Genomic DNA, 14942 nt, shown 5'->3' with positions numbered 1-14942 from the left:
ATCTCATATTGCGTTTCAATGGGGAACGACATGAAGGTGAGGAGTGACAAAATGTCAATTTCTGGGTAAACAATCTACAACAAACTATTTCTTTACCTGAAGAAGGGATACGTGACAAAAAGGAGGTTAGGATATCCCAACTTTTTGTTTTGTTTTGTTCATTGGTTCCCTGTTGGTTAAATAAAAATACATTCACATGAGCATACAAACTAAGCGATGAATATAATTTAAGGTTTACGCTTCCCTCTGAATATAATATGTGATCTTGCTCACCTCAATGAAGAAACCAAGAGCAGCCAATGCTGTGCTGTCTTTAGAAGCTAGAGCAGCTGCCACATCCCCATTGTATTTTGAATGGACATTCACAATGTGCAGCTGAGAAACAGAATCAGACGTATAAAGATAATGCATTTGGGATAATGCTATGTGGAATAATGCTATGCATTTGCAGGGGAAATGAATTCATACCTCCATTGGGTATTGTTTGCCATCCACAGTGTGTTCGGAGCCAGGCGAGAGGCTGCCGTTACCCCAGTGGAGATGGAATTGTTTAGTGTTGTATACACCTGGAAGACCACCTCCTTGCACTGTCATTTTACCATCATCCAGGCTGACCACCACTGTGAAGACAATGGATATTAGATACAAGGTCCAGGTCATGGAATACAGTGATGTTGTGCGTCACTGATGCATTATCTGCGCCCCATCCACCTTATTTTTCAGTTAAGAACAGACGCGGCCATTTGTAATTGTAATTTTAATGTGTCTAAGGCTTCCAGTATCATTCGCTTCTGGCTATTTTTAGCTGTACAAAACGTTATGCTGCTTGATATTGCAAACTTTTATTTCTTACCATATTATTTTAAAGTAGTGTATTAATTAAACATGCTGGTCGGTTGCAAACAGTTTTACAGTTTACTAAACTTTGATATAACCTACAGGTAGGCTATATTATTTCCTTACAGCCCTAATAAATCGCAAGTCTCGCACATTCACAGAAAACACCTTTTTACACTTTTTACCTGATTACACTGTTTTAACTTGAGTTAGTGTGTAATGTTGCTGTTTGAGCACAAACAACATCCGCAAAGTTAAGACGCTCAAAGTTCAAACAAAGCTATCAACAGTTAACCAATCACAGCACATTTTCGTGCAACCAACCAGGGGAGAGAGGAGCTGTAATAATTTAAAATATGTGACAAATAATGTGTGGCTTTTTTTAACAATCAAGCATGAAAACATATTCTAGTAGCCTACACCCTAATGACAAAATCAAGACTTCGTAAACGGGCATAAAGGACCCCTTTAAGTGTAGTCAGTGAGTCAAAAAAGTTGATTCTTCTTTTTGTTCATTTTGAACAAAAAGAGGAATCAAATAACTTTTATCCTTCTGTTGTCTAACAGTTTATCACCTACTGAAACTTCTCATGTTACCGTCTCTTGAGGATTGATCGCTTTTGTTCAATATTACAGACGATATCGTATTTACCAAATATACATTTGCATATAAATGTAACAGGTTGCTACATTTATTTAGCAGATTTATTCAAAGGGGCTTCCGATTGAGCAATATAGGCTACCTAACAAAAGCGATCAATCCTAATACGATATCGTCTTTACTATATAGTTGCTACATTTATTTAGCAGATTTATTCAAAGGGGTTTCCGTTTGAGGAAATAATATATATATATATATATATATATATATATATATATATATATATATATATATATATATATATATATATATATATATATATATATTAATTATTATTATTATTTTATTAATTTTTAAATTGTGAATGCAGCAAGCTGACTCACTAGCTTAGGACTTCAACGTTCTTTTGTAGGCTACTCAACACAAAACGTCAGCGAATAAAAGTCTTGAATCCAAAGTTCTTCGTTTGACTGTTTAATTATGAATTTCAAAACATAAAATAAAACAAAAACTTAGGATCTTTACTTTCTTTGCAAATTAACTGCAGTTTAGTGTAGGTCAAAAGACTGTGTTGCTCCAAAGTCCAGTGGTTTCTGTCTGTTTCGCAGGGTTCTATTTCTTTCATACTAAATCTAACGACCAATCAAATTACATTATACTAGAACACTGGTCAACTGTTTACATTCAAATATCTACGTTCCATTTACAAACACAGGTTTTCTCAGGTTTTACTTAATAAACTCAAAAAACAAAACAAAAAAAAAACATAATTATTACTTCCATTGAAATGGCTTCAACATAAATCAAGGTTCCCAGTGTAGTGTTCCGTGCTCCTTACCAGAGTCGCCGGAGTTAACGATTGACATGAGGGAGGTTTTGTCATCAAAACCAGCGAAGTTAAATGAGGTCAGGTTAGGATTTCCCTGAACACTTGCAGTCACGATATTAATGGGAGATTGACTGGATCCATTGCAGGACTGTGGAGCAATTTGGGACCAGGTGGTAAAATCTATTACAAATAAGGGATACCAAAAATCTACGTCAGAACAAGTTTTAAATAGCCTATATAACATTTTATAATAAGGTTTATATTAATTTGTATACAGTGGAATACTTTATAATATAATAAAATCACACTTACTGCATGTTGGCTTGTGATAGCACCATTCTGTTTAGGTTAAAGGGAAGCATTAATAAATAACCAATGAAACAGCAGAATTTCCATCAAAAAAAGTTTCAAGCGCCTTTAGTGCCTATTTTAATAGCAGTAGGCTAGTCCTTTTTATGAGTAAATTAAGAGTAACTTGAGTTACTAACCCACTGAAGAGCCATCGCTGTGGACGGAGGGACACAGAAGAGCAGCAAGGCAAGATACCAGCAAGACAATCATCTAAATCAAACAAGAAATCATTGCAAAGGAATTCAATAGGCTACTGCTAACAGAATATAACGATTAATAAAGTTAATTGATTTGATATGAGAAACGAAATAAATCAAGAATAGGTAGTTAGTCTTACATCTTCTTCTTGATTCTGTCAGTTTGATGAAAATGAATGGCTTCTTCCCCTCCTTTAATAGCTGCTCTTCTCAGTTCACCTGCATGGGTGTGTCACTTTCATGCGTTTCATCCACTCCGCTACATTCCGATCAAACGCATTTCACATGTGATCCCAGTATCATATATCTTTTACTTTTGAAGTAGTCAATACTTCAGTCAATAGGTCACTTGATTTATCTGGTCGCGTCCCATATCTTCCAGCATCACTTCGGTCACGTTCTCAAACCCTCTCGTGATGAAGGGAGGAAGCACGGTTTTGCTATCTCGGGACTTACCAGATGAATGGTATTAGCTGATTTATATAACATACTTGTCTGTTTAAATGTTTTTTCCTTAAACTCTTTAATGTTCATCTTTTGATGCTTCTCAATTTTAACACATCATTCGTCATTCGTTCTTGCCCATCAAATACGCCTGGTAGGGTAGATCATATGAGAAAACGTCATTTTACGTTGCGATTTAGAATTTCAAATTCAAAATATCTGTATAAAATAATTAAACATTTGCGATTCCTATGTTTCTTGCAAAATCTGAAAAATATAATATTAAAGAGATACAAAGGTGCACGAGTGTATTCATATTCAAAAAGTTTAATTTCTCAAGAAAGGAACCACATTGTCATTATTACTGATCACAATCCTTCAGCAGTACAGCTACTCATTTTAAGGATAGGCAAAACATTTCATAATGCAAATGTGTCATTATGACACATTATGACAAATCCGATGGGTGTCATCATTTCAATTCGATTCATGTCCAGACTGATGCTGGGATGGTCTATGAAACTGAAAAAAAGAATAATAAAGTTAATTATTTATTTTCATTAAAACACCAGCCAGCCAGTCCAAGGCTGTGTATTCTAATGAGTCGTTTTTCGTTTTTTTTATCAGTTAGCTAAGGTTAATATTTTTCATTTCGTTATCCACATCTGAATATATTTCTCTCATTTTGCCAGTTTTAGTCATGCAAATATACAGAACAGAAATGGCAGGATGAAAAGGGGGACAGAAAAGATTCTTACATTCATTGTCACATGATTTTAGCTAGGCTACATATCGCTCTGAGTCACTGTATCTAACAGTTTGATCTGTTTCAGTCTCTTGACTTTCGACTACATGCAGGTTCTTATGAAATGCATAACTGTAAATCTTACATTTGATCTTTGTTAGCTATCTCCCTCTCTAACCTGACTTTGTTACCTCCAAAGTTTTTCTGATTGGTCCCATTAACCCCTGCTGATATACTTCGTAACTCCCACCATTTAGTCCTGAAAGCATCTTTCACAACCATTAAAATGTACACTGTAAACATTTAATCAACAGTAACTTAAGCCAGCAGTCTTATGTATTTTATGCCACAGTAAAATTACTTTAAAACTAACTACAGTTTAAAGCATAGGCCTACTGTAAAATAAAGTACAGTATTATACTGTTATTTTTTTGTTTTTTATTTTATTAATTATTTTATTATTTATTATTTTATTAATTTTACTGTTATACATTCACAACAACAGTTATTGCTTCACATCAACAGCTTTATTCATGTTTCATCTTTTAAATTTCATAGCTGAACTTCAATAGAATATACAGATTTACCAGCATATTAGCCATATTTCATCAATAAACAAAATACAATTATAGCCATACCCGTACAATCTCAGTAGCTTAACACTCTTATATTGAAATATTAAAATAAATGTTTGAAGAGTTAAAGTGCCTACTTAATTAGTGGGTCATTCTTGGTATGCAGTGACATTTTGCTTCATAAGTGCTGGGGGGGAAAAGTACATTCTTTTCATATTTTTTAGCATTCTACCAAAATAGTGACACATTTAACTATAAGGAATACATATATTGGTCAAGCTCAGGGACTCAAAAAATAATAATTATGGGAAGATTGTTGAGACACTGTCCATGAAAATATTCCACTCTGTTAGGGACATATACATAGTTATCACAACATGCTAATAATTTACATTTTTAACAATAATGAGCTTTTCTTGGATAATGTATGTCCATTATGCCATAGATTTTTTTCTTGAAACAAGCAAAACAATTTTTGATGAACAGTATATGTCTTGATTATTAAAAACAGGTACTTTTTGTGCCCATCTTTGCAAATAGGATGGTAAATAATAAGAAATTTTGGCTCAAAAACATATTGCTCCTCACCTCACAAAATAAGACAAAAGTATGCCAAATATTTGTTGCTGTCAAATTATTATTTAAAATGACGTGTCTAACAGGGTGGAAAGGAACATAACAGGGTGGAACGCCAGTGTTAACCGGTATATATATAAGGGTAAGGGTGCGACAAGCAGGATAACTTTGCAAAAACTAAAATGAAAAAGTTAGGAGTGAGAGTGAGAGTGAGTAAAGGGAGGCATTACAGAGAAAACTTTTTAAAAAATTTTTTATAAGTGTTGAAGCTTACCTCAGTTTGTACAGTTGAATTCCAGCGGGAAAAAGAAATGATGTCACTTATTGAAAATGTTCTCAATGAAATTGCAGTCGGGTTTGGAAGGCGAGAAAGTACATACTAACAGGGTGGAAAATGACGTCAGGGACACGGTTATTGAAGAAATAAAAAATAAAAAAGACCTATATTTTCACATGATTTATATATATGATTAGAGGCAGTTTAGCCAAGTCTATAACATAATTTAAAAATATTTTGAATTTTTTATCATTTCATGGTTTATATTTCTTGCGGAAGTTGATTACTTTGCACTGAGGACATGATAAAATTGAATGCATACATCAATAAAAAGGTGTGTAAAATACAAAATCGGATTTTTAATGTCTATTATCTCTGTTTAAATGATAAAGAACACTTAAATCTACGATGTAAGCCATTTATTATAAATATGTAAGACTCATTTTAGAGAAAATATGAATACATTAATCATTGAGACAGGAAAGTCACTTTATAACAGGAATAACCTGAATAACAGAACCCTGACAACCATACTCTTGTGTTCTTTCATCTTCATGATGAGTATGTCATAACACTTTAGTTTAGTGTCCAATTCTCACTATTAACTAAGTTGTAATTAAGTTATTACTATAGGGTATTTGGCTGTTTATTAGTACTTATAAAGCACATATTAATGCCTTATTCTGCATAATTATATTCTACATCCCTTAATCCTACAAATACCTAAACTTAACAACTACCTTACTAACTATTAATAAGCAGTAATTCTAAGTTTTTTTGAGGCAGAAGTCATAGTTAATAGTTAGTAATGAGAATTGGACCCTAATCTAAAGTGTGACCGGAAGTATTTGTGTATTCTAATGAAATCCTTTTTTGTTGTTGCAAGAAACCGATAAAAATTGCAAATATTTCATAATTTTATACAGATTTTTAAAATGTAAAATGGACCTATATTTTCTCTGTCTGATGCCTTTTATGTCACAACTTAAGATAGGCTATAATAAACGATATGGAACTGTCCGTATTCTTGTGAAGCCATCTGCCAATCAGTGAAGTGATTTGCTCAAAAAACCCACTGTGCAACTGCTACAAGATGAAAATGTGTGATAAATGACCTCACATTCACATCGAGCTCGAAGGAGACAAAGTTTCTTCTGAAACTTTATCCACCTGTGTTAGACACTTGATGAGCGCTTTGCACGCTATGTGACCTTATATCTTGTAGGCCTAATATTGTTTTTTTTTTGTCTGTTTTTTTTTTATCTCATCCTAAATTTAATTTCTCACTTCCTTTAAAAACAAAAAAATAAATACGGCGCCATTGACTTTAATCCAGGTTTCAGTTGGTTAAAGGTACTTTCTATTTCAGTTTTCTCAAAATAGCAACGTGCCAGCAATGCGTCTGAACACACTTCGTTTTCAGACCAGCAGCCCATGGGCGCAGATACATTTGCTATTTGCTATTGCCCTTTTAAATGTAAAAATAACAACCTATGCAATGACACTGAAAACTAAAGGGAGGTATTACAGAGAAAAACTTTTTTCTTTTTTTTTTCAATAAGTGTTCACACCAATTGGGTATGTGTTTTGTCAGGGTTCTGTCACTTCTGTCTAGTCTATTTCTTGGTTTTGTGACAGAGCCCTGACACTCCTGTTACCTGATTATTGATTAATTTTCCCCACCTGTCCTCCCTCTCTCTTTACCTCCTTTGTTTGCTCTCCCTATTCATTCTCCTTGTGTTTGCAGTCCTGTGCTGGTCAATCATTGAATGTACCCCTTGTGTCCTGCCTAGACCCAGTTGCCAAGTCCAAGTCAAGTCTTTTGTTTTCCCCCACGGGGTAGTTTTGTTTGTATTCTGTTTGATTTTTATTATCAGTGTGTTTACTAACGTGCTTTTTTGTCCACATAGTTTTGGAGCAAATATTCTAGGTTATGTGATACAATTTTCAAAAGTCTTGTGAAGAAATAATCAGTATGGGTTTCATGACATTATTTCAGAGACAATTCTTATTCGTTTTTTCACAAACCACGCATAAACGTCATAATCTCAAAACTACAAACTTTTACATACATGCTGCATATTATTGTAGCAGAGTTTTTGCTGAATAGTGTAATAAGACTTTAACCATGAAAATGTCACAACTAACAGAAATAAGCACAAATGTCAGAGCATGTCAGAACACCTCCAGGACCCAGAAAACACCTCAGACCACAGAGGGTTAATAAAAGCCCATTGTTCTGCATTTGAGATCTCGCTACTTCCACCTACACGAAACCCTGACGGGTTTATGCTGGTCCATTAGCTCTCTTGCTTCCCTTGCAAAGCTGGTCTGTGCTTTGCATGGGAAGCAGGAGAGCTAAGTGGACCAGCATAAACCTGTCTGGGTTTTGTGTAGGTGGAAGTAGCGAGAGCTCAAGCATGCAGTTCATAACTTATGCTGGTGACCAATGCTGGATCTTCCAGCAGGGGTGTGAAATAGTACACACCTTTTTTCACCTGAAGTGACTCTGATTAACTCCAAATAAATCTCAGCTGTTCTTGTAAGATTTTTCTAACATCTTCTTCTAACATCAGCTGGCCACAAAAGATTCAAACAATTTTTCCAAGGCATTAGATATATCACAGAACATTGTGAAGACAGTTGTCAAGTTGAGAATGTGGGCTATGGCACAACAGTGACTACGTTTACATGCAGCCAATAACCCGTTGAAAACCGGGATATTAGCAATAACCCGGTCACGCACGGCCATGTAAACACCGGCAAAAACCCGAATATGCTTATATCCCGGATTTTAAAAACCGGTATATGATACCTGGGGTACCCCTTTTCTAACCCGAATTTTTGGTCATGTAAACGCGTATCGGCATAAAGATTTGTGTTCTGCGCATGTTCTATTGGCAAGGAATCTTGGTCTTTTGTGTAGAGGAACTTCTCAGCGCATACAAAAACCTGCATGCAGTATACCGGAAGTAAACATGGCGAGACGCAGCACAGCATACATTTGGAGCGAGGTCAGTACCAGCACCAAAGCGCAAACAAAGGCGATCGCTATCTGCCCCGAACTATTCATTACCCGCGTGCTGCACTGTTGCTGTTGTCTTTGGTTACAGGAAGAAGAATCGGAAATGACGCATATTGCGTCTTAAAGGGTTAGTTCACCCAAAAATGAAAATTAAGTCATTAATTACTCACCCCCATGCTGTACCAACCCCGTAAGACCTTCGTTCATCTTCGGAACACAAATGAAGATATTTTTGATTAAATCTGAGAGGTGGATCACTGCTACATAGGCTGCCAGAGGGAATGAAACTTGACGGCCCAGAAAGTCATTAAAGAACATGTTTAAATATTCCATGTGCCTACAGTGGCTCAACTATAAGTTTATCAAGCGACGAGAATACTTTTTTTCCGGAAAAAAAAACATAAATAACGACTTTATTCGACTATTCCTTTTCATTCCTTGTGGGCCTGAGACGAGAGTTCAAGAGATTTCCACGACGCATGCGCGAGAACTGAACAAGAAGTATTAGAAGAAGAACGTCCTCTTCTCAGTTCTCGCGCATGCGTCGTGGAAATCTCTTGAACTCCAGACGCTAACCGTACGTCGCTGTTTACATCGGGATATTGCAATTCCATGTATACAGGAGTAACTCTCTCTGCTCACGCATGCAAACGGGTTATTCCTAATGTTTCAGAAACCCGAATAGTGACCTGAACCCGACCATAACCCGAAAATTGGCTGCATGTAAATGTAGTCAGTGACCTTTTCAAGAACAGGGCGTCCCTTCAAAACTTTGCAAAAAAAAACCCCCAAAAAAACATGTCCAGTGTACCAGTTGTGAACTTATGTTTGCTTTAAAAATTCTGTTGTTTTGTTCACTACTGGGCAAATGTACTTGAGGGACTTTTTTTGAGTTTTTAGAGCTGTGCACTTCTACTGTACAATTTCACAGTGGGTGAAGTGGAGGAAGATTCCGACAACCCAGTGGTCTCTGATTACCCACACCTATTCCTTGTTTTACCCTAAATTATTCTGTATTTATAGTCCTCAGTTTTAGATGTTTGTCCATCCAGGTCGATGTATGATTTGATTTTCCGTGCTTCTTTTTCTTTTTTTAAGAAATTTTGTTTTCTTTTAAACTTACCTCTTGCAAATAGATCCTCTCCTCTCCTCATCTCTGCTAAATCTTGACAGACATATTTATTTCCAAAAATATTAAAGAAAAAAAATACTGAATACAAGAGCACGGGCACATTCTAGAACTCAGGTTATGCAACATATCCGGGTAAGTTTACAGATATCTAAGTAAACTGATAAGTAAACGGATAACCGAAACTTTCAGTTTACTTTTTTTTTAGGAGCAGGTTATGTTTCAAGATTAGTTTACTTTATAGGTATTCAGCATAAACGTACCCAATTGATTCTCCAGTGGTCATAAACAGTATTTATTCACACACACACACACACACACACACACACACACACACACACACACACACACACACACACACACACACACACACACACACACACACACACCGGCTAAAATAATAGGCAAAGGCTAAAAAGTCTATCATTGGATCATTATTGCAGTGATTATTATGTTTCTAACAGGTTAAATGTTTGACAACCGTACTTCTATCCCTCATTTCTTAAACATTTCTTAAACATGGCCATATTTCAAGATGACAATGTCAAGATCCATCAGGCTCAAAGTGTGAAAGAATGGTTAGGAGGAAGCATGAAGAATAATTTTCACACATGAATTGGCTCCTCTGAGTCCAGACCTTAAATTCACTGAAAGTCTTTAATAATAATACAGTTTTTTTTTATCGTGAAACGACAGTGAGCACAACTGGAGCTACATGTGCAAAACTCTAACTACAGTCTGCACTACCAACAGTCACCTGAGCTAAACAGTTCACATCACCTGCAAAACTCATTCCAAGCAACACAACTCTTAACACATGGCTCAAAATAGGCTCAGTGCAGCCAAACACTACACAACCCTCACTAAGATAACACACACTGTCACTCAGAACACACTGAGAGTAAAAACACTAGCATCAAACACCAATACAGAAAATACAAACTTTTCATCTTTACAGTTTGAACAATTTCAGGGACTTCATACAAAGTAATATTTTCTTCAAAGAAAAGAGTGACATTCTTTCGCATGATTTATTTAAATTTTTAGAACATAACAATTCTTTAAGGTAAATGAAAATTAGCAGTTTGCTTCAATAGTCTGTGGTAATTTACGGAATTACAGTAATGAGAGACAAAAGATAGAAACTAAAAGTACATACTGTAATTCGAACAAATAACACATATATAACAAGTATATAGCACTTTTCTTGGTGCTCAACGCGCTTTACATAGATGGGGGAATCTCCTCAACCACCACCAATCCACCTGCAGCATCCACCTGGATGATGTGACGACAGCCATATTGCGCCAGAACGCCCAACACATACCAGCTTAATGGTGGAGAGGAGGCAGAGTGATGTCAATCAGTATGTATGAGGATGAATGATTTGGAGGCCATGATGGAAAGGGGGCCAATGGGCAAATGTGGCCAGGATTACACTGTCAAACCACTAGTCTTTTTTCCAAAGGAAATCCTGGGATTTTTAATGACCACAGAGAGTCAGGACCTCGGTTTAACGTCTCATCCGAAGGACGGTGCTCTTTGACAGTATAGTGTCCCCGTCACTTTACTGGGGTGTTAGGACCCACACAGACCACAGGGTGAGCACCCTCTGCTGTCCTCACTAACACCTCTTCCAGCAGAAACCTGGTTTTCTCAGGAGTTTCCCATCCAGGTACTGACCAGGCTCAACCCTGCTTAGCTTCAGTGGGCAACCAGTCTTGGGCTACAGGGTGATATGGCTGCTGCTGGCACCTTTAGGATGAGCTGGAGGAGGATTACAGAGTGCTGGACTCTTGCATGCATGGTCAATACAACATTTTGAGCAAAAATGTATGCACCTCTTGATGGAAATATATGTTGTGATGCCATATTATGTTTTTTTTACCTCAATATATCTTTCTTTTAATAATTTACATATTTAGCATCAAACAAACTATAACAGTCTTGTTCAGAGTAAAAACTGATTAAAGGACTGCACAACCACCCAGTTGATGGCAATATGTAATAAGAATGTAAATTAAATTAAAAGAAGATGAAAGAAAAAGTATGGGGCTCTTCTTCTTAACGTCTGTTTCAATGGCGACTCCTTGATTCGGTGCTCTGTTGAGAATAGATGCAGCATCCCAATTTGCATACTTGCAAGGCAAGGCAAGTTTATTTATATAGCACATTTCATACACAATGGTTATTCAAAGTGCTTTACATAGAAGAAATTAAAATAATCAAAGGAAATCAGAATAATTAAAACAGTTTAGAATAAAAGATAAAATACAGAAATAATCAAAATAAATCAGAATAATTAAAACATAAAATAAAATACAGTACAAACAGTCGGACGAACAGTGGCACAGTGCTCATTCAGTAAATGCACAGCTAAACAGATGTGTTTTGAGTCTGGATTTGAATGTGACTGTAGGAGCACATCTGATCTCTTCTGGAAGCTGGTTCCAGCTGCGGCTGGCATAGTAGCTAAAAGCAGACTCGCCATGCTTAGAGTGAACCCTTGGTATTTCTAGCCGATGTGATCCTAATGATCTGAGTGATCTGTTGGGTTTATATTCAGTGAGCATATCTGCAATGTATCGAGGTCCTAGGCCATTGAATGATTTATATACCAGTAATAATACTTTAAAATCAATCCTAAATGTAACTGGGAGCCAGTGTAAAGACCTGAGGACTGGTGTGATGTGTTCATATTTTCTGGTTCTGCTCAGAATCCTAGCAGCAGCGTTCTGTATGAGCTGCAACTGTCTTATGGTGTTTTTGGGAAGGCCAGTGAGGAGTCCATTACAATAATCCACCCTGCTGGTGATGAAAGCATGCACAAGTTTCTCTAAGTCTTGACTGGAAACAAAGCATCTAATTTCTGCAATATTTTTCAGGTGATAATATGCTGATTTAGTTATTGCTTTGACATGACTACTGAAACTAAGGTCTGACTCTAGAGACACACCCAGATTCCTGACTTGATTTTTAGTTGTTTGACCCCTAGACTGAAGGTATGCGTTCACCTTGAGAACTTCATCTTTGTTTCCAAACGCAATGACTTCAGTTTTGTCTTTGTTTAACTGAAGAAAGTTTTGGCACATCAAATTGTTTACTTCATCAATGCATTGGCAAAGGGAGTCAATGGGGCTGTAATCGTTAGGCGATAGGGATAAGTAGAGCTGTTTATCGTCTGCATAGCTATGGTAAGCGATTTGGTTCTTTCTCATTATTTGGCTCATTAGGAGCATATACAGGTTGAACAGGAGTGGCGCAAGAATTGAGCCTTGAGGGACTCCGCATGTCATGGGTGTCCACTTAGACTTATGGTCTCCAATACTCACATAATAACCTCTCCCTACCAAGTATGACCTGAACATTTTAGGACTATCCCAGAAAGCCCCACCTAGTTTTCCAGCCTGTCAAGAAGTATTTTGTGATCGACAGTGTCAAATGCAGCACTGAGGTCGAGTAGTACTCGCACTGATCATTTGCTTGTATCAGTATTTAAGCGAATATCGTTTATTATCTTTATGAGCGTTGTCTCTGTGCTGTGATGTCTCTGTGCTGTCTCTGTACTTGCACACTATTCTATGCCGTTTTGTAGTATAGTGAGTAGTGTGTTCACATTGAAAATTATCCAGATTATGTCCTAGGGGGAAAGTGTGGAATGTTCCTTCATGCACTAAACTGTTGCAGCTTTAAATATGTAGCAAAAGGTGAGGGACAGTCAAAAACGCAGGTTATGCAAAATATCCAGGTAAGTTTACGGATAAAGCTGATAACCCAAACTTTCAGGTTCAGAAACTGAGGTAACTTTCACACCATAGCGACTTATTTCCTGAGGAGCAGGTTATAAGAACTATTACAACTCAAAACAATGTTATTTTACTTGAATTTATTCATTTTTATTTTATTCTCATCTCACACCACGTAGATGTGCCTTAAAAAGATTTTGAAAAAAAATGGATAATTTAATTTATATATCTTATAATAAAATACAAATGTGGAAGTAAAATGGCTTAGGCGAAATGTAGGCAGAGTCATTTTCTAAAGTCATTTTCATTTTCTTTAAAGCCTGCCGATTGTAATAACATGTTCACCAGAAAATTCCAACTTTTCCTAATTTTATTTTCATTTCCAAAATCTGGAATAATGTTGATGGAGGGATTTCATATGATGCAATCATGAATAAAAGCCTAAATTTAATCTGTTCATCATATAAAGCTGTCGTGTCTCTTCAGAACATTTGGACTAAATCGCTCAATTCATATGGATTAGTTTTACGATATCTTTATGAACTTTTTGAAGCGTCAACGTGGTAGTTGTGTAGCTGTCAATGGAGGGACAGAAAGCTCTCAGATTTCATCAAAAAGACCTTCCTTTGTGTTCGGAAGATGAACAAAAGTGGTATGAGTTTGGAACGATATGAGGCTGAGTATAATAACAGAATTTTTTTGGGGGGGAGAATTATTCCTTTAATAATCTAACCATTTGCAAATAGATCCTTGTCTCTCCTCGTTTGGACCAAACCCTGACACACAGTTTGTTATTGCCAAAAATATTCAAGAAGTAAAACTTTGACTGATTTGCGCTTTACTTTCAACAAAGCAGGAAGCCCAGTGATTACAGAAGTGCATTGGAACTGCATACCACTGTTGCACGTACAATATCACATGACAACAGGCATTTTAACGTCACTAGCCCAAAGCGTCTTAACTATTTAGATTGTCTTTTTCATGAGAGTCTTTTTCATCCCTCTAAAACCAGCATAACCTGCTTAGTCAGACATCGGCTTGATACAGTATGGCTATCGTACATTAGGTAGTTGGTTTAATATTTTTGTCCTAGAATTTAACAAAATACATCAATAATGTAAAAAAAATACTTTTTTTTTTAATTGGGGCATTAAAGGGTCATGAAACCCCCCTCTTCCAGCGTCTAGCTCACAATCTTTTTGAAAAATGCAACTTAAATGGGCGTGGATGGCTGTGAGAAGAAGGGAGGGAGTGTGTGTGGCACGGCAGGGGAGAGGGGGAACTATCATCAGCCAGTGGCCCATGCATATCGACTGTCACTAAAAATCAGTGGTAAACCGTGAGGAGATGCTAGATTTTTTTAATAGCTGGCAAAGTTAAAGTCTAATGAAATACACTGACACTTTATTATTGTCCTTTCAAAAGTAACTGAATGCCCTGCTACATATATTAGCCTACAGAAATTCTATTTAAAACATATTAATGTACATGTCTAATTATAATGGCATTATAAAATATATATTTGTTTATATACACACTATAAATGGATATATTTGAAAATAATTAATTTTCCGCTTAAAAAACGTTCCGTGCATAGCCTAAAGATCTTT

The 14942-nt window shown here is 36.3% G+C and overlaps 1 protein-coding gene across 1 annotated transcript in view; it reads right to left on the bottom strand.

Moving 5' to 3' along the window:
• LOC143714789 (carbonic anhydrase 4-like) overlaps positions 1-2989 on the bottom strand; it is a 37962-nt gene extending 34973 nt beyond the window's left edge. Inside the window, exons 1-7 of the mRNA XM_077206228.1 lie at positions 2956-2989; positions 2756-2828; positions 2580-2606; positions 2277-2447; positions 469-620; positions 274-375; positions 97-169 (exon numbers count right to left, since the gene is read on the bottom strand). Coding sequence (XP_077062343.1) covers positions 97-169; positions 274-375; positions 469-620; positions 2277-2447; positions 2580-2606; positions 2756-2828 — 598 coding nt within the window. The 5' untranslated portion in view covers positions 2956-2989. The remainder of the gene's footprint in view (positions 1-96; positions 170-273; positions 376-468; positions 621-2276; positions 2448-2579; positions 2607-2755; positions 2829-2955) is intronic.
• Positions 2990-14942: the final 11953 nt, after the last annotated feature.

Source organism: Siphateles boraxobius, unplaced genomic scaffold (genome assembly GCF_051911475.1).
Source record: "Siphateles boraxobius isolate OS27281-9 unplaced genomic scaffold, OSU_SipBor_1 55, whole genome shotgun sequence".
Taxonomy (NCBI): Eukaryota; Metazoa; Chordata; class Actinopteri; order Cypriniformes; family Leuciscidae; genus Siphateles; species Siphateles boraxobius.
This window is presented reverse-complemented; position numbering and strand designations above follow the sequence as displayed.